The sequence below is a fragment of the Cyrtonyx montezumae genome, unplaced genomic scaffold (genome assembly GCF_038088225.1).
Source record: "Cyrtonyx montezumae isolate F1298 unplaced genomic scaffold, pur_monq_1.0 scaffold_5, whole genome shotgun sequence".
NCBI lineage: Eukaryota > Metazoa > Chordata > Aves > Galliformes > Odontophoridae > Cyrtonyx > Cyrtonyx montezumae.
The window spans coordinates 19,432,200-19,450,355 of record NW_027072056.1 but is presented as its reverse complement, the minus strand read 5'-3'; the positions used below and the strand labels follow the sequence as shown (position 1 = coordinate 19,450,355).

General features: G+C 41.9%; 1 protein-coding gene across 8 annotated transcripts in view; it reads right to left on the bottom strand.

Annotated features, from left to right (window-relative positions):
• Positions 1-1,938: 1,938 nt before the first annotated feature.
• The window catches only part of MECOM (MDS1 and EVI1 complex locus), a 295,256-nt gene continuing 279,038 nt past the window's right edge, over positions 1,939-18,156 (bottom strand). For 7 of the 8 annotated variants that reach the window (XM_065748453.1, XM_065748455.1, XM_065748454.1 and 4 more), the window contains 7 exons: positions 12,777-12,943; positions 11,437-11,514; positions 9,300-9,469; positions 8,225-8,369; positions 5,621-5,857; positions 4,640-4,826; positions 1,939-3,700 (listed from right to left, as the gene is read on the bottom strand). In XM_065748453.1, coding sequence (XP_065604525.1) covers positions 3,566-3,700; positions 4,640-4,826; positions 5,621-5,857; positions 8,225-8,369; positions 9,300-9,469; positions 11,437-11,514; positions 12,777-12,943 — 1,119 coding nt within the window. In that variant the 3' untranslated portion in view covers positions 1,939-3,565. The remainder of the gene's footprint in view (positions 3,701-4,639; positions 4,827-5,620; positions 5,858-8,224; positions 8,370-9,299; positions 9,470-11,436; positions 11,515-12,776; positions 12,944-18,156) is intronic. The other variant, XM_065748457.1, reaches the window with a different exon arrangement.

The following is an 18,156-nucleotide window of genomic DNA, read 5'->3' as shown; positions in this document are numbered from 1 at the left end:
CATGGGAACCATTTGTTGACTTATGGAAAACTACTACAGTGGGTTGAACGGTAGGATGATGCTGAAACAAGCTGAAGGGAGGTTGTTTTTTTTTTTTTTTCCTAAAACTGCTCCTCAAATATATCTTTTCTTAAAGAAAAATAGTAATCACTGCAAAAAAAAATAAAATAAAAAAAAAGCCAGAATCCGGGGTCCTTACTTAGCAAGCTGCACGTCTGGGCAAGTGTATTCGTTCCTATCTACATGGGGAGGTTTAGGGAAGTTATGACTGCCTGGTTTTCTTCATTTGATGCAGGAGATGAGGCAGCTGATGAAATCTTGGTTTGCTTTTCAGTTGCTCCTCTCTGTAAATAATAATGCTATTGAGAAAAGGCAATGAAAGTCAAGGTCATGGTAAGGTACCCAAATGGAGTTGAAGGACCCCTAGAGATAAATCTCTCCCTTTGTTCCCAGATTTGTGTTTTCATTTCAAAGTATCTCACCAGCACTAGAGGACCGCAAGACAGTCTTACACAACTGTTTTCTATACTACAAACTCATTTGTTTCTTGGTACATTGCAAAATATTTTTTACTGCCCTACAGGGACACTAATAAATTAAGGAGAAAAAAAGTCCTTCACAAGTAAGTCTAGGTGAATAACAGTCATACATCAAGATGATCAAAGTGGTGGATTTTCTTCCTCCTCTTTGAAATCCCTATGTTTTAACTGGCCTGAGTGGCCCTTCTCGACATGGTTCCAAGCCCAGCATGTTGCTTTCCCCCTCCTTCTGCCCCATCCCCTACACAGACCCTCCCCATACACGAGGAACCTCCCCGAGGGTCAGCAGACTCAGTTTAAAATAGCCCTGCAGCTCAGCTAAACAGGACCTTTCCTTGACAGTTATATGATGGGAGGGTGCTAAGTAACCCAGAACACAAAACCCAGGGGAAGCTGTCCCACCCTATCCCCACCTTCCAAAAAACCCTTTCATCTAGGTCAGGTGAGGGCAGAGCTGATAAGAGCTGTCACTGCATCAAATTAAAGGAGAAAACGATCTGGAAAGCTGTTTGCAGATAAAACTTGACTGATTAATCTATTTGTTCCCTTTATTTGGCAGAAACTTAAAACCAAGTTCCACGGTGACTTTTAACTTTCATGAAAAATAATGGGCTATTTATGCAATTATCTGCATATACCTGGCCGTTGGCTCAGGCCAATGAGGTGAGGACAAGACCATGTAAGCAGGCTTTTTCTTTTTTTTTTCTTCTTTTTTTTCCCAGGTGTGATTTAGGTGAAAATCTCAGGCCTGTAGGTCACAGCTTGCCACTGACATGTGCTCGGTGCCTGGGAGCTGGCAGAGCCAACTGAGGCAGCCCGTGCCTGTCCTTGCTGCCATGCCAGCACTCATGTTGCTGCCTGGTGGTTATCAAGTGAGTCAGACCAGAAGGCAAGAACATCCTGGTACCCCAAAATGGAACTTAGCACCTAAAGAGCTCTGAGAACTCTATGCATTAAACAAGCAAACACAGCTGTGCTGCTCTCAGCGGCTGTGGCCATCAGGACCTTCCCATGTCCCTGTGCTGGACTGAAGGCCTCCAGCTTTGGAAGTAGTTTTAGCTTCACTGGTGCCAAATTTAACCAAACCTCCCACAAATCATAGCCACTCCATGCTCCTTTGCCACCGAACAGCACCGGTTTGTCTGCATGCAGTTACTGGGACCATGAGAACGAGCTTATGCCAGCTTCCTTCCATCTGGTGACAGCGAGCCTTGGTCATACTGCAAGAAAAAGAGACTGCTGAGACATTTAAACTCAAAGGACAGCTGTGTGCCGCAACTGCAAAGGGCAACTTTGCAGAACAACAGAGAGGGACTCCTCACTGTCCCCTCTGAGCCCTCTACAAGTGTAAAAAAAAGCCAAAAAACCAAACAAACAAAAAAAAAAGAAGCAAAAGGGAAAAGGTTCCTTCAGTTTTGTAGTCCTTTATTTTTTATTTTTTATTTTTTTTTAAGTCGATCCTCCCATAGTAATGTACTGAAATGCATAACAGTTACATTGTACAAAGCGTTTAAAGAAAGTACCTCAACTCGCCGATTATTTCAAAATGAGATTATAAACAAAAGGAAAAAGAAATCTGGTCCCTCACTAAAGGCCAAAAAAAACCCCCAAAAATAACCGAATGCCTTCCGTTCTTTATTTTTTTTTTAAACATAAATTTGGAACACTTCATCTTACAAATAGGATTAACATGAACATAACATCACACAAGCTCGCAGACAACCAGCATAAAATATTGGGTACAGTTCTTAATCAGAAGAATCATGCTTTCATGAAGAAATTATAACTGTTTATACAATTGAATCAATTTACTGTATTACAAAAAAAAAATAAAACAAAAAAACCAAAAACCAAAACTAAGTCGCATCTATTAGTTATTTAGTTCATTAAAAGGAACAAAAAATAAAATAAAAGAGGAATGGAAGAAAATTTCAAACACTGTTTTGCACTCCCATATACACAGATCGGTTCACCCCGTGTGTATTCTTTTCTAAGCACACGGGTGCCTACATCACGACGCGGTGGGGGACTCGGAGCAGTGCTGTTTGTTACAGGAACAGTGCTATTTCAATCAACAAACATTTGTTTGCCAACAAATAAATACATGGTACGCACAACACAAAGAAGAAATGAGAGGGAAAGGGGGGAAAGGAAGCGACGCAACAAAGCAGTGACGTGATTGTCTAAACTTAAAATCTCCTCACAATGATTGGAACTGGCGGTGCTGTCGATGGACGCGGTGCTTTCACGGAATTATCTGGATGATTTAGCTCCTTGGAGTAGTGAACACTCATAGTTTACAATATACACAAAGCCTCTTATGTATTTCTCATCGTTCTTTTTTTTTTTTGTGTGTGTGTGTGTGTTTTCTTTTTCTTTTTTTTCCTTGTTTTTCCTTTTTTTTTTTTTAGTCTTTTTTTATTTTTCCTAACAATGCAGTTGAGAAGGCAAAAGAATTACGGAGAGAACCAAACATTCCCTGTGACTTCTTTCTACATTTACGATGGATAGTGCGCATTCGATAGAACTATTTTCTTTCTTTCTCTTGAAGGGCTAAAATGCATAAAGCTTTAATGAAGAGATCTGTACATAAAAGCAACTGTTCCCAATCCTGTGTCAAACTAATTTATACAAAAAGAAAATCAATTCAGTTACTACTTTTAAAGGAGTGCCCATGTGTGTATCAATGCAGTCTTAACCCTTCTGGCCCTGCCTCTCAAAGCCAGGTGAACTGGAAGACACTTTTTCCCGGCCCCAGTTTACATAATCCACTGAAACTTTTTTTTTTAAAGTCGCATTGATCCTCCAGAAGTCAGCAGCTGCCTTTGCTGTGCAAAACAAAATATTGAGAATAAATAGTTTCTTTCTTTTTAAAATTATTCAGTTTAAGGTCACCAGACTTTAAATGAGTGACCCTGCAGATTTATAAGGCATTCTGCTCAGCAGTCTTTTAAATAGTCATATATGAAAGAGCCATGCTACTACTGGTTTGGACTTGGTCCCATTCTTGGTAAGACTTCACAATGTCATACGTGACTGATGGATTGGATGGCGCTGGATTCCGCAGCAGCTCTCGCCATACTGTGCCACATATTGGGAGAATTGTGGGATGCAGAATGAAGGGAGTCCTTGTCGGAGAGAGAGAGCATCATGGCATACGCCTGCATGGGGACAGAAGGAAAAAGAAGAGGTTGTGCTGCAGGTTCTCTGAGCTTTAAGCTGTGCAACTTCCACGTGGTTAAGGTCTTCCAGACCACAACCGGTCTTCCAAGATCAATGAAAAATAACAAAATCACAGCGCGTTCGGTAAAACCACTGTCAACATTCCCACTGACATTTTTTGACTCCCTGGCACTATGAATTATCTGAGCTTTCCTCTGGCTTCACGAAGCTCTGAAAAAAAATGGTGATAAAATACAAGGTCCAAAATGACTCTCGTTTGCCTTCATGTTCTTGGCACTCCAGCTTTTTTCCAGAGCCTGGAGAATCACATTATCTTTTTGTTGCTGTAGTATTTCCCCAAACACCACAGTCTCCTCTGCTGCGGCCTTCTCCTCAGGTATACTCTGCAGATTTTACAGCAGGAAATCTTTTACAGGGTCTAAAACAACCCTTTTTTAATTAACGCCTATGGATATCCGAGAAATGCCGCGTGAACATTAGCTCAGTTATCACTGGTTTTACATCACGCTGTTGACCTAGATCAGGTAACACTAAGAGACTTTAACAAAACCACCAGAAAGGCAAGCCAGCCAGAAGACCAAGCTGCACCCCCGGGGCTGCAGCTAAACTGCATGGCATCCATAGAAACACGTGGGATGTAAGAAAGCAGGGAGAAGATTTCTTTATCACTGCAGGTGGCAGACAGGAAGAAAAGCAATGAAGAAGTTATGAAAATCCCCTGGTATTAAGGCCAGAGCACCCTGTGCTGTCTCACTCTGTAGTGGGAGTGCAGTGGGAAGCTGAGGGATGCTCAGATTTATGGAGGTGAAGCCCAGCACTGCCTGACCAATCTGAAATGGCTTTGCCTGCCACAGACTAACAGCTTAATCCTTTAGGTATTGGGTGACAATAACATTTTAACTGAGTTAAGCTTTTACCTGGGATTTGGATTTCCTGTACAATGGTTGTTTTAGGTCCTCAGGCAGCTGGGAAGTATTGAAAGCTGCCAATTCAGCTTCACTATATTGATTTTCTTCCATTTTCCTCATTTTGAGGCTATCTGTGAAGTGCCTTATGTGGTCCAAAGCTGAAAGTCCAGTCTTATTATACTCCTCCTCTTTATACCTACAAAAACACCACAGAGGTTATAGGGACTTTTAACATCAGTTAACTGGAGGCTGCCAGTGAACTGCCGTTGCTCAACACATCTCAGGCATTCACATCTACTCCCAGGTTTTGAATCATCTGCACCAAAAACCACATGTGCTCAGAGCAGTCTGGTAAGCGGGAGGGTTGAAGGAGCCCCCAGAGCCCCTTGATGTCATGCTGGTGACCTGCAGTTAACCAAACCACCCTTGGTAACATTTAGTGCTGCCCACCACCACCAACTTGGTGTTTAAGGCTGATCCTCCCTGCAATCCCTCTTCCTCTCAGATTAACACCTCTGGTTTTCCTCCTTTTATAGGCTTGTAAACCACCTTGCACTGTGGAACCATGGTCCCGAAACAAAAGGAACCACATTTTCTATTCTAAAGAGGAAAGAGTGAGCAGCAGGAGCTGAAGTGGGAGAGGCTATCTCTTTTCTGGTGTCTCCACAGCCTTTCATGAGACCATTACGGGACATAAGGGTATGTTTAAGGAGCAGATAACATATCTCCCATGAACATTTCCTGTCTCACCCAGAACATGACAATAGATCCCTGAGCAAACTTATTTTTCCCCTTAGAGGCCACAGTTTGCATGAAGAGACTGAAAACAGGGCTGGTATTGACCAAAACACGGATGCATGTTGCTATCGTAACAGAAAAGTTGGCTACCTCGGACAGGTTCCCACGGCACACAGTTTGGTGCTGGCACTCTTGTATGGTTTATTGTTTTTATTTGTGTACTGAGCAAACCAATACTAGGAAGGAACCAACCTGCCAGGGGAAGCTTTGCAGTTCATGTCCAAAGTACTCGTTTCCTCATAATCCTCCTCAGGAGTCCCCTCGTGTATGTCACTTGTAACAGGCTCTTTGACTGTTTTCCCTGCAATTTCACTTTCTTCATCTTCTTCGTCCATCATTACTTCATCTTCTGCCTCTTCATCATCCAACAAATCCGAGTTCTGGCTGGTTACCATGGCTTTTTCATCCTTAAAGTGGCTGCCATTCATTCTGAAAGAAGCAAAAGAAACAAATGTAATAATCGAAGATCATTCATGAAAGCTCCGTACCAGCAGAATGTCAGAGTCGGATGTAAAAAGGACATACCAGTAAAATAACATAACTTCCCAGGGGAAAAAAAAACACAACAAAACACCTGTATTATCTATCTTTTGGGGCTTCAGACACTTAGGCATTATCGTAGAAAATGCCACAAGAAATCAGTGGGGCATTACAGTGCAATCAGCACGGGATTTTCCTGTCATCCTGAGAGCCTAAACTACTGTTGAAGAGGAGGGATGTTCAAATATCCGTTCCAAATTTTGTCACGCATTATTTCATCTCATATTTCCAATCATGTACATAGTTTAGGCAAAACAACTCATTGACTTTTAGCAGAAGCCGCAGGGGTCGAGAAACTCTGAAAAATCAGATCTGGCATTTTCAACAGTGACATCCAATACTGTGTTCAGCATTTTAATGTCAAAATTACATGCATTATTAATTTTGCACACCACCATCCATTTGGAAGCCATATTACTTAACTGAACGTATGGATTACATACATGGGAACCTAAGTGATTCAGCCAAAGACCTGAAGAGTTGCCTGTAATATTGCCTCCACACTGAACTGCATTACTGATTGAACTGAATTGAAGTTTACAAAACATTTTTAATGAGAAGTCTTGACTCTTATGAAATGAGTACATGGAGAACCCTTTGCTTCGTACACTGCTTTCAAACTTTTCTTAACTACCTCCTACGGAAGCGTATCAAGGACATAACATCCACACTGTAGTAGGGGCATACTTGCTAATGGCCTCAGCCAACAGGACTGGGCCTGCCTGCAGCTGCATCACATCCACTGCATTAATTGAGTGCCAACAATACTCAGCACAGCTATGGCATCAGCAAACACAAGGCCAGCAGCACCAGGGATACGACAGGGCCGAACCAATGGGGGCACGTGAATGCACACCACCAACCTATGGGCTCCACTGCCTTACGTAGCATGGAGGCCTTGATTCAGCCATTGTTCTAATTGTGCAGAAGGTCCCTACTCTTCCAGGAATACAGTTACAAAAATGGAAACGTTTTTGTCTGGCCACAGTTTGTGTTAGGCTGTGTGTGCTTCAAACTGTGTGGGACAATATGGAATAGAGCAAAAGTTTTAGCTAGATAAGGATGAGGCCTATCAGCATAAAACTCACTGTCGTAACAGATGTACTTTCTTATGGAGGACACACAAGTGAAAGATGGTTTATTACACGACAGCATCATTTTCCTGAACACAACAGTCTCACCTATTTTCTGTGCAAATTCCAGCGGATTGTCACAAGCACTAAAAACAGCCAGGGAATGGTTTGTTTGTATCACAGCATTGAAAAATCTGAGGCTATCCAGAGTCGGGAGAGCTGGAGCAGCCACCCCCCTCTCTAAGTTAATCAGAGCAGTATCTCTTTATCATCTTTTATTTAAATAGGCAGATATAAGAAATCGCTGAGCACAGCTTGGGCAGCCAACTTGCTTGTTATGCTCGATTGAGGCTGCAAGGAATGAAAGGGAGATGGACTACAACCAAAGTAACAAAAGCCATGTGATTAAGAAAACAGATTCTCTAATTATGCTTTCAAATGCAGCAATTTGCCAGGGATAAAATATCCATCAAAAGCAGTCTGAAGTGCCAAATTTAGAAAGGAAACACTGCATAACCCAGCAACCTTTTCACTTTGCTGACTTCCTGTTGGAGGACATGTTGAGACCAGATGTGCAAAGAAAAAATCCCAAGCCCTCATTGCCAATCAAGAAGGAATGAAATTTGAATATGCATGTAATCACTTAATCCAATACTTGCAGGGAAATTTTGTCATGTCCACCATTTTTATTCCCTCACAAAGACATCTGGAAATTGAGAAGACAGTGAAGTTTGTCACCAACGCTAAGAAAGTTTTGATGTCGATAATGAAATGCCAGCGCAAAAGCATAAATAATTCATAAAGCAAAACCAGTCTCGCAGAAATATGTATAGTTGATACGTGTATCCCTGTTACAGCCTTTTTAGCTTAGCTATAATTTTTATTAGCTGAAAATACTTAGAAATGGCCTCCCTTCTAGTGGCTTAAAAGAACTGAAACATGTATGCTTAATAAATCTTACTAGCTGTTTTCACCTCATCACAGCCTTACTGACTTCTTGGTGGCAAGCCTCCTTCTAGGCACCAAGTTAGCTGCAGAACAGGACTTTTTAGATGTAACGTTCCACTTCATTTAAGAATTTATTAACTACACACTTAAATGACATTTAAGTAATCCTCCCATGTTTAGCTATTGGATGTAGAGTTCACCTGTTCTGCTGTGAACTGTGTAAGTCATGACTTACCTCTCCTCTGAGTTTCTGGGGGATTGATTGTTGTGGTTGCTGTTTCCAATAAAATTCCTAATTTCTGTGAAGTAAGAATCTTCCTTGTCATCTAGGATGGCCCCTGTGCTTTCCAGTTCTGAGTGAGGTGAAGACGTTGCAGTACCTTAACAGGAGAAACAAAGGCCTTCTGTTGTTGCTCATTTAAATATTCTACATTTATTTTCCTAAATCAAACTGAAACTAAATGATTGCTTCCACATATCTTTCCTGTTACCCTGCAGCTTCAGTACCATCATTCAATAACCGTGCTAGACCAACAGCTGAACTGAGCAAATGGAACTTAATTTTAGTCACCAATTATGTAGATAATATATAGATTTCCATGAAGTATGAAGCAGGCATTGACATAATCATCCAGGCTTCTTAGCACCGAGAGAGAGAACAGAGGCAGACATCTTTGTGAACTGGGCAACAGACAGCTCTGCCTTCAGTACACGTACCTGGTTACTTCCACTGAAGCAAAAAGTCGACTGAGAAGTCTGCAGAGGATTTATGAAACCCTGCAGATACCTAAACCAGACCAATGATACTCAGTACAGACCACTGCCTTTGCTGCTGCTGGGAGGTGACAAACCTGCCTTAGGGCATTAACCTCCATCACAGGGATTTTCAACTCCTGACAGTGGGAATATTTTACAGTGTGCCAAGAAAATCTTTTAGGGTACCCTCTGAGACTCTAAAGCTGGGATGTCTATTGACAGCCAAATCACTGGGATTCAACCAATTTTCCCAGTCTGTTCTCACAATGTTCTGGTTGGCTTAATTAAAGCCAAAAGAAAAGTCATCATCCAGTGGTATTAAGTTATACAAGGGTAGAGTTTATGCTGGGATTTTCAAAGCACTTTAAATGTCTGCAGAGCTTAGACAATTATGTATTTTCCAAAAATCCCCTCACCAGAGCAGACAGTGTAGAATAACTCGTGCCTATTGACACTCTCAGAGCTCAAAGTCAGCACTGAATGGGAATGCAAAGTCCTTGTATGCATACATGAGCTGCACACAGGGGCAATGGAAAGGGAAAAGGCATACATACCAGACATGTTGCCATTCTCGTGCTTTTTTAGATGTCTGTCAAGATTGGTTTGTTGGCCAAAACACCTGTCACACAAGTGACACTTGAATGGCTTCTCTTTATTGTGGATATTACGGACATGTCTCTGCAGGTTGGAAGATATGCTAAAGGACCTGTCACAGTATTTGCATCTAAAAAAAGCAAAACAGGTGGAGAGAAAAGCATTTGTTAGTTGCTTAAAATGTCAGATTTGCCCTAGGGGACATGCAGCACCTTACAAGATTTGCCTAACTACTCAAACTCTGGCTGAGTAACTGGAGAGCCATGCTCTTGGAAAGAAGACATCACTTTTACAGTCGTTTTTTTTAGCTTTAATTCTTATTACTCTTCATCTCTTAAATACTGTGCTTAGGAATGAGCATAATAATTCAGAGTTAATGGTGTCGAATTAGCTCGGGTAATTGATTCCCATGTTTTTAAAACTGTTGCATGCAAAGTTGGGAAGTTTGAAAACAGTAGAGCAATAACTCTATTGTTTCATGTGCTGCCAATACAATACAATTAAACACTTTTGGATAAAACATGAAACAGATTTCTTCTAATGCTCAAATAAGGTAAAAAGGGCTATTTCTTTTCCTATTCTAAATTATACTGTGTGATTAAATCTTTTCTTGAGGAATTAGCTTGCTTGATTGCTAATCCCAGAGGAAATTTGGTTATCTTGCAAAAACCAGCAATAAACAATCCCAACCTTTAATACTGTGCCAATGTGAGTAGTTTAGTCTATCACTCTGGTACCAGAGGCATCAATTTTCATACTCTGCAGTGATTTGGAGTCCCCAAAGCCTTCACTGTATTGCTCTTTAAGCCATTACTAAGTCATACTATAAGTATTCCAAATTCTCCTGCTGGCAACCAGCCAGCAGTCTTCACCACTTTAGTTTCCCAATCTTTCATTCCTCCCGTACTCCTCTACACGTCTCCTGTGCTCGCCGATGGCGTCAATTTTTTAGCACTGAAATCGCCCATGACGCTACTAATTGTTTCTGGCTTTTATGTCACGGACAAGCACTGCACACATCAAGACTTTTCTTCAATAAAATTAGATGTGAATCTCGTTTCCCAAAGAGACTGGAGGCAAAAAAAAAACAAAAAACAGAAAAGAAAAAAACAACACAAGAAACAACACCGTATTGTTTCCTCCCAAACAATGAGCTTAGCCCGCTCTTTACAGGTCATAAAATATAGAAATCTGTGCATTTGTTTTACTGGAACATGAGCTGGCTTCTTTCCAGATTATTTAAGTTAATCTTTCATTTTTAATAAGGCAAAGCTTCCATACACGTTTCTGTGAGTAACTGTCCTGGATAAAATATCTCATACATATCCTTATCTACGAGAGAGTACACCCACATGGGTTTTGGTTACTCAGACCTCCAAAAGCATCCAGATAAGGCAGGAAACATATAAACACAGTAATGTTTTTGCAACTGGGACCTTTCAGAAATCAGATGACTGACGAAACATCCAACTTTAGGCTGAAAATAACACTATAGAGATTCTTACCAAAACGAAGAAACAAACTCAAATCGAAGCCCACTTGATTTTTGGAGGGCAAAAACGTGGCTGTGAGCCCTCTTGTAACCATCACTTCACCCTACTCACTCTGAAGTGCCATCCATCCTGCATGGCAAAGACAGGACTGCAAATGGTGCCTGGGTGGCTGATTATACCAGGCCCTCCTGACAGTGACCTGCGTGACCACAGGCAACACTGCTTACAAGGGGCTGCCTATTTCTGGCTAAGAAGTTGGGTTGCAATGGTGGGTAGCAATGAGATTTCCAAAGTTTTGCATCAAAATGTTCCTGCTGGTATCAGAGGGGATTACCTGGGCAACTTAAAAGGCTCAGACTCATGCACAAGGTGCCAGAGCTGAGCAAATGGGAGAGTGGTGCTGGAGCATCTCTCCAGCATCGCATGCTTTAACATGACAGCAGCACATGGGAACAGCCATGGGGGCATGCCTTTCCCAATGGCAATGGTGTCTCAGCCCTGAATTCACTGAGCAAAGCCACCATTAATATCCACTCTTGCACACGCCTCCACTTTGCTCACCCGACCGCATCACGACCACCGATGTGTGTAATGGCTGTGGTACCTGTAGGGCTGCTCTCCAGTGTGCGTCCTCAGGTGACGGGTTAGGTTTGCAGATCTGGGGAAAATCTTGCCACAGTATCTGTGATGAGAAAAGGCTCCGTAAGGCAATGCAACCTGTGCCTGCTTTGCTCCAGGCTGTGCTGTGCTACAGGCACAGCCCAAACGGGATCACTGCTATGTGTTACTACTGGCACTGCTTTGGTGTAATGATGCTTCAATAAAAGCATCAAATAAATGGAAGTGATTGAGACATACGCACAGGTAAGAACGAATTGGAATTGCTGGCACCAAACAGCCTTTTTTTTCTGCATAAGCAAACAGTACATGAAAACATACCAGTTCCAAAGATTGCACAAAATCTCTAATCTCACTAAGTGCTTATCTGTCACATTCAGATTTGGAATCACGAGGATCTTGATGTTATTAAGGTCTCGGATTTCGACTTCAATGTAAGCAAATTTCAAACCTTTCAGCCAATTCTACATGTCAGCAGACGTGACATCATTTTGTGCAACGAATAGGATCAGACCTGACAAGACTCCAGGATTTAATCCATCAAGGTGTATTTCTATAACAACATGTCTGGAAAGAAGGTTACATCCTTTCACAAAGATCAGATAAACCAATATGCCAGTGACAAACACCTGCACATTCTGGAGGTGATACAGAGACCTTCATTTAAAAACCATTCTCCAAAATCTGTCATACGTCACAGGCTTAATAATGATTATATATATGTATGTGCATAAATATAAATGATATATATATAGTAAATAATTAATATAAAATACATAATATAGATACGTGTAGACAGATACAGATATTACATGTCTATATGTAGATGCTATGAGCCCTCCCTGGTCATCTAAGAAGCGTATTAATATTCAGTTTATAATCATTCCAGTTCTGTTAATCACATTCATCCCACTTTTGTAGGGGGACAGAACACACAGCTCTCACGAGAATAAGGCTGGTGGTTGATTCACATGATGGCTTTGAAGATGGCATCCCTTCACTTATAACACTGCATTTTTATTTTTTTTTACATGACGTACAAGCCTTCAAACAGCTAATTCTACTCTCCTTGACAAAGCTCCCATTCATTTTGGTTGGATGTACAATCACCTTCATTGTTTTTTTGAAGTCTCTACGCTTATGCCCTAGTAAGTCATCTATTTTATCGCTGATTGCTTTGGATGTCAAAGAGAGAACACGAGAAAAACAATTCTGTAGTTTACAATTAAAAATAAAAAATAAATAACGAAAGCACACTCGTGAGTATGAAAGTGATGAGGAAATCTGGGAAAGGAGCTGTTTATGTAATAGTTTTGGTGTCGTTACCTGCAGGTGTAGCGCTCCTTGCCCTTGCGCAGGAGGGTCTCGGGCAGGGCGCTTGGCGGGGCTCGGAAGTTGAACATGGATGGCATTGACTGGATCATCTCACTGGCCTCAGGCTTCAAGGCACTGAAACTCTCCAGCTTTTCGGCCATGTTTTCTATAGCTGACATCTGCAACGGAAGATGGCACAACAGCCACCACGGTGAGTACCGCTGTGCCTTTCTGACTGAGGTGAAAACGCTGAGCATAAAGGGCACGGATTTCCAAGACAACAGACAAAATACCAAATGGAGAGCTGCAGTCACAAGAACTACTGGGCAGAGTAGGGAACGTGGTGGCCACGATGATGTCCCTCTCAGAGTAACCCCCATAGCTGCTGCGATGGGTTGTGTTTCTCTCCAAGACCGGCACACAGCAGAACTGCTCTAATGGACATAGGTAAAGCTGCTTCCATACAAAGTGTTCATTCCACGTTATTTCTAAGCCTCGACATCTATAGAAATAGAGCAGTGCAGCCACACCGTGGGTGGGTATGAGTGTGCAGCCTATCTACTGAAACCACTGGCCATTTTAGACCAAATCAACAGAAAAAAAATAGAGAACTCAGTAAGAGATGAATTCCTACTTTCTGTCTCTTTTAAATTATGGGCTTGCCGAGGATAAATATTGCAGAGGACAGTTCATATGCACTCCAGCTTCACTAATAGCTGCAAAAAGCAAAGAAGTTCCATCACTATCCCAATCTCATCCAAGCCTTCAGTCAAATCTTCCTGCAGATCAGAGTCAAATGCCATGACATAAATGCATCAGAAATGAAGCTCTGGTGGGTTTGGTGCTATGTATTCATTCACATTACCCACTAGATGCCCATCAGGTTTTCTTACAACCTCTTAATACTGCTACTTTACCTTCATTTGCTTGTAAACCCTACACACTTTGGGATGCTGCCTCTTACTGCAACTGTATTAAAAGGCTTTAATTTTCAGGGAGTGGGTATTAAATAATTTCTGGAGACTGCTTTCCTTCAAAGTGTCTGGAATTGACCACAAGAAATGGCTCCAAAACCTCCCAACATTGTCATGTGGAGAGCTGAAGATCACTGCTGAGCCTCCTGGCAGGTTAAAGCAGCCGCCTGCCTCCTACTGTCACCACAAACAAATGGGAAAAAATAAATAAACGACACAAATGCAAGATCTGCACTTATTGAAGGTGGGCATAGTGAAGACCCCACACCATGAGCATGCACACTGCTTCATCATAAACCACAGCATTAATCAAGTGCTATCTAGCAGAATGCTATGCAGCCCATTCTTCTGAATCCACAAGGACGACTCCGATTCCTTTTGCTGTTATTTTAACGGGATGAATTGCATGTTTGTCTCTGGACAGGACTGTTCAGGAGCTGGTTAGCTCTGGCTTTGGTGTTTCTTTTCCCTTCAGCCCGTAGCCTGCCCTCTCATTTCATGCTCAGACTCCTAATGCTCAGTACAAATTGCAGCGTACAGGGTACCACTGCCAATTTGCCAAATGTCTTTTATCAAACACGCTGCAAAAAAAAAATCTCAGAGGGAAGTCAAGATACATTTACTTGTCAGGCAACAAATGGGAAAGCATTGCAAGGCAGTAGGGGCTGTAAGCTCTGGGGTTTGATTCATAATCACTCAGCTGCTAAAACATTCTCCACAGATGCAAGTGGACAGCACATTTGTCAATATGAAGGATTTTGACACGTACTGATCACAGGCATGAGATATGTAATGATGATGCTGCTGGGAGAGGAGGTAATTCTATCTCGGCAGAGAGATGTCATTATCAACCCATATGACTCAACATTACCATATATCTCTTTCTATATGGCTTCCTATTTTTCTGTAGTAAGAATTGATTCTTAAACCTCTTATAATAGTTTTTCCTCTGCCTGTAACTCCTTCTAATTGTTCCCTGCAAGAAATCATTCACCAGTTTTGCAACTGTGAGAAATTAATGGCCTGAAAGAAAAATGACCTTTGGCCTTCAGGCTGATTAGCAGTGACAAGACAGTGCATGGGTTATGATAGCACATATTTATAGTGAAGAATAATAAAGGCATTGAGAAGTATAATAAATGTTTTATTTATGTATATTTAATATTCAAGTCAGTTTCATTATCTAGTGGTTTTAAATCATTTTTGGATCACCATTTCTCATGTACGTGGTTCCTTTCAGTAATATATTAAATTAACTATTTTCCCCTTTACATCTAAAATGGCTTAGTCATGCTTATTCCTTTTCATTATCTTCAGGATTTTGCAGAGGAGAAATGGAGAATGAATCTTCCTTACTGTACAGTGGTATAGGTCAGTACTAACCACACTCTGCCACCAGGATTACATCAGTCCTAAAACAGGTATGAAATCAGGATCTAATCTGAAATCCCTCATTCAGAGGAAATACAAGCACTTCCAATTATTATAAAGTATTATGAGATTTCCCAAAATATGCTTTTCACCACAGGAATGACCATAGTGTTTTCTAAAGACTGATCCCTGTAGTTACCTGGTATGATTTATGTTTTTCAGGAAATACAACAAAGGGAAATGCTCGGCCCAAAGCCTTTCCTGATATGAATCAGTGTCACTCCACTGCTGCTGGTACAATTACAGCAGTGTCTATCTGCTGGAGATGTGGCTCACAATACTGGAGCATTTTCTGAAGAATAATGGGGGCAGTAAATTCTTGTTTCCAAAAATGCACTTGCAGTGGTTGCAACAACACATAAGCCAGCTCTGTTTAAAGCTGGGTGTGAAGATGAGAGATGAGTTTGCTCCCTGCCCAGACTGTGCACCACCGTGAAGGTCACCAGCTCCATGCAGGAGCTGACGCTCCTCTGCAAAAAACTTGGCTAATAAACCCAAGGCTAAAAGCTGACACCAGCAGTAGGAAAAGGAAATCCTGCACAGAAGTTCAGAAGGTATCAACGATGCAGATACAGGGAAAGGAATCTCAAAGCACTGAAGGGATGACTTCAGGATGCTCTTCTCCATCACATCCTAGCTGCTTCTCATCTCTTGCCCTCAGCTCCTCTCTCTCTAGCATATTTGGGATGCTCCCAGCGCTGCACAGCACCTGGCACAGGATTTTCCATGAGGATGATGTGCACATGTACAGCTCGGGCTTGTTACAGCCACAGCAAAGCTCTCCTCTCTGCTCCACAGCACAGTCTCACCTACTTTAAATTTCAGTCAATATCCATCGCTCATCAGTCCATTTGCAAAATCTTAACAGGGTAATATGAAATCCAGCGTTTGTGGTGCTTAGGACACAGGTAGCAAGACCAAGCAGGAATTATAAACACTGTGACATACATTCCTGGGGAACTGGTGCTCTGGTTTTAAGCTGTGGCCCTGGGGACACACAGATGGGCCTCCAAGGATCAGACCTTCTGCCCAGTGTCTTCTGTCATGTGCCAAAAACGAGAGCTGTGAGAGCTTTAATTGGAGGTTGCATCTTGATTGCTGCACTGAACAGAGATGGCTTTAGCTCCCATTCATCTCTCTAAACCCCCTTCGAATCCATTTGTACTTTTGTCAAGGAGTCCACCAACTTAATTGGGTGCATATGAAAAGATGCTGGCTTTTGTTCCTTTTAAGCCTTTTGCCTGATAATTCAACTGGGTGTCCCTCATTTTTTTTTCTGTATTGTAGAAACTAATGAATAACCATTTCTCATTCATGTCCTGCTCACCATTCACTGTTTTATAGAGCTGTGGCACAGCTCCCTCGGGCATTTCTTTTCCAAGCTCAAAAATCAAAGTCTACTTAGGCTCTTCTCGCGGGGAAGCTGTCCCCTACCTCTGATCATCACTGTTGCACTTTTCTGCGCCTTTTCTAATTCTACTCTGCCTTTTTTGAGAGGGGTTTCAGCTGCATTCAAGACCTGAAAGCAATACAACATAATGACATTTTCAGTTCCTTTCTGCTAAGTGCTCAGATAATATTTTCATGGAACTACTGACTTCAAGATGCTTTTCCTGAATGACCCCCGTTAAGAGTTACACCTTCCCCTCCGTATTACTTGGTACTTAGTACCCTTTCTCATTGCTATTTTAATCCCTGGTGACTCAGCTTTCAGTGGTACTTGTGCAAACCCTTCGCAGTTAGCTTTGCATTTAGCTGCTCTCAATAAGCCGTTGGCTCTTTGCCTGTTTACCCTCTTCCCTGCACTGTTTACAAACAGATTTAATCCCTCAGATCCCATTGACACCCCTGGGTGAAGCTGGTGACAAGATCCAACTACTGCAAGAATTGCTGATTTGTTCTCATTCTTTTATTTTTCTCTCTGTTGTTGGTTTGGATGCTTGGGTTTCTTTGTTTTTTTTTTAAAGATAATTATTAATCCAGAAAGCTTTCCCTGTTCTGCAGAGCTTCTTTAGGAGCTCTCCGTGAGAACCCCTCCTTCAGCTGAAACACAACCCAAGCAGTCTTTACTCCTCCAAAAAACCCCGAGCTCACAGAGCAAGCTGCTACAGCACTGGTCTCAGTAGGGTGCTTTGCTCCAGGGACGGTCCTTGGACACCACTGAAGCTCTCAGGGATGTGAGCCCCAGCAGGCACCCAGGGCTGCAGCCAGCCCACAGCGGGCACAGGGAGGAAGGCACCACTCAACCCCAAGGAGGGGATCAGTGTAATTGGCACATCCGTGCAGAAAGCTCTCCTTGGAGGGAGGAGAGCAAGGAGGTCCCATATACATATTTCACATTGCAGTTATGGCCTTACGGACAAGTCATGTCTGCTGCTAATCTGAGATCGGTGAGCGACAGCGTTTTATAGGGAGCAGTAACTTTTGATTTACATATAGGAGTTGTTGATTCTATCTAGGTCCAGATGTCTGGAAAAGGAAGCAGCTTCCCCCCACCTCCCTCCTGCTCCCTGAGAGCCCATTAACCTCCTACTGACGCAAACTAATATGTAGTCACAATTCCCCAGCTTGGACTCAGAAATGCAGACATTACCATAATCGGCTAAAACAAGTATTTATAAACATTTCAACGGGCAAGATACCATCAGCAGGGGTCCTGAGTATTTGTCTTACGATTTATAAACCAACCACAGAGAAAGTGTCATAAATAAAGCAAGGTTTGTTGTTGCTGCTTTTTAAGAATAACCTGATGATATGAAATAATCTAGCAGACAATGTCATCAATTACATGACCTAATGTTTTACAAACTAGACTCCTTCGACGCTATTATCATAAAAACAACTGACTTTACAGTCACAACTCATGGGAAAAAAATTGTTCAAACGTTTGCTTTCTATTTTTACTAGTGTTATTTAGAGAAATCTTGAAAACCCAACTACTGAAGTTCAGAATTTCTTCCTCCCCAGTTCAAGTCATGCCGCTTTCC